Source organism: Etheostoma spectabile, chromosome 10 (assembly GCF_008692095.1).
Source record: "Etheostoma spectabile isolate EspeVRDwgs_2016 chromosome 10, UIUC_Espe_1.0, whole genome shotgun sequence".
Classification (NCBI taxonomy): domain Eukaryota; kingdom Metazoa; phylum Chordata; class Actinopteri; order Perciformes; family Percidae; genus Etheostoma; species Etheostoma spectabile.
This window is the reverse complement of record NC_045742.1, coordinates 1917059-1919040: the sequence shown is the minus strand read 5'-3', so window position 1 is coordinate 1919040 and position 1982 is coordinate 1917059. Positions and strand designations below refer to the sequence as shown.

Here is a 1982-nt window from a genome sequence, read left to right as displayed (position 1 = left end):
GTGTGTGTGTGTGTGCGTGCGCAGCTGAGGCTGTATATGTGTGTGTGCCTCCTTGCAGCAGGCCTTATTTGGCTTGTGTTTGACCAGTTACCTCCTCTCGAGTCCCGGAGGAGCTCCTGTTTCCGTCTGGCCTTGTAGGGCCATCCTCCATCTCACACACACCCACTGAGACCTCATTGGACCACAATTTCATATACTAAATCACACACACTCACACACACACAGCCACATAGATAGAGACAGAAGCAGGAACAACACATCCAGACAACGTTTCTATCTGTTGTGTAGCGTCTTTAGTACTTTGGGTTACTCTGTGGCAGAGCACGTTAAAGGATGAATGAGATGAGGGCCCGTAGGGTGTTGCATATTGTGTACTTCCTGTTGGGTCGTAGAGTTGGTTATTTGCATCCTGTTAGAGATAACAAGCTTGTGGTTTTGCATCGAGCAGGACGGACTGGTTTAAAAGTGTCACAAACCAGACAAGTGTTAAATATGGTGCCTTTTCTTTCTTTGCGGGCAATTTCCTCTCCTTTTTATTTAGTAAAAATGATAGGCTTTGGCAATTTATCAAATTAAAAATATGCAACAATGGTTCCGTTTTAAACAATAATGGGAGATTGATGATGGGAGTTTCCGTCCTCCACACTATTTGGCGTTTTTCCTGCAGATAAAACCCAATCCGTCCCTGCTTGGCCTTGCCCGAGTTCAACCTCTTCAGTAGACTTTTATCACTTCCTCACTTGTCAGCGAACGAGTGGTTTCTTAGGAACCGAGCAGCGTCATTTCTCACAGCAGAAAAGAAGTGTCCTCAATTTTGCAGCAGACTGATGACAGTATGGTGAACCGATGTTTCCTCATATGGCTGAAAGTTAACACACGTCTGCCAACGTCTCCTCTGCCACCCCCCCTCATGTCCCCCCCCCTTGCAGATTAAAAAGCAGCAGCAGGACGTGATGGGCTTCCTGGCGGCCAATAAGATCGAATTCGAGGAGTGTGACATCGCAGCCAACGAGGACAACAGGAAGTGGATGAGAGGGAATGTTCCGGAGGAGTCCCGGCCGGCCACGGGGAACCCTCTCCCCCCACAGATATTCAACGAAAACAAATATTGCGGGGTGAGGCACACATGCACATATGCTTTGAATTATTACCATGATACTACCACACACTCATCTCCTCAGTACACACACAGCATGCATGGTGGGCTTTGAATGCTGATTCTGATGTTTTTAGACTGAATATGTCCAAAGCTGTACTAGATAATATTTTTGTATTAACATTAAATTAAATGACTCTGTGTAATTTGAAAAATGTTACCCGTGGTGACGGACCCACCAATTGTTTTTTGTCTTTGTTTTTTTGCGCTTTGTGTCTGCTAGAGTTAATAAAAAAAAAACAGAATATGTCGATGTTAGCTTGTTCTGCTGTCCCAAGTGGACGTAAAGTGTCTTTACTATATTTTCAATAATATTCATCAAAATAAAGATTTAGAATTGATCTACCATAAAGTTATCATGGCAGAATTTTTCAAAACAGCAATAGGTCAACATGTTGGCATAAGAGAGTTATGAGGAGCTGAGAGTTAGATTTAAAGATCAAACCACTCGTATATCTGTCCGTTAAATATGAAGCTGGAGCCAAAAGCTGGTGAGCTTAGCTTAGCACAATGACTGGAAACGGAGGGAAACTGCTAGCCTAGCTCTGTTCACAGGTAAGAAAATCTGCAAAAGGGACAAAATATGCACACATAACCCCTCGGTAAACTGCAACTTTAGCAACGTTTTTTCACTTTGGTTGTTGAACAGATTAAACATTCATGACAGGGCTGTAGTCAAGACCACCTTTTGTCGAGTCCAAGATCAGGACTTGTCGAGTCCAAGACAAGACCGAGTCCAAAATGGTTGGAGTCCGAGTCAAGACTGAGTCCAGGACAGGAAAAAAGGTCTTATGCATGACAGTATCAAGACAATCATTTTGGGTTT

At 43.6% G+C, this 1982-nt stretch overlaps 1 protein-coding gene across 1 annotated transcript in view; it reads left to right on the top strand.

The window, feature by feature from the left end:
- The window catches only part of sh3bgrl (SH3 domain binding glutamate-rich protein like), a 13336-nt gene that overhangs the window by 7409 nt on the left and 3945 nt on the right, over nt 1-1982 (top strand). Inside the window, exon 2 of the mRNA XM_032527679.1 lies at nt 930-1115. Within this exon, the coding sequence (XP_032383570.1) occupies nt 930-1115 (186 nt within the window). The remainder of the gene's footprint in view (nt 1-929; nt 1116-1982) is intronic.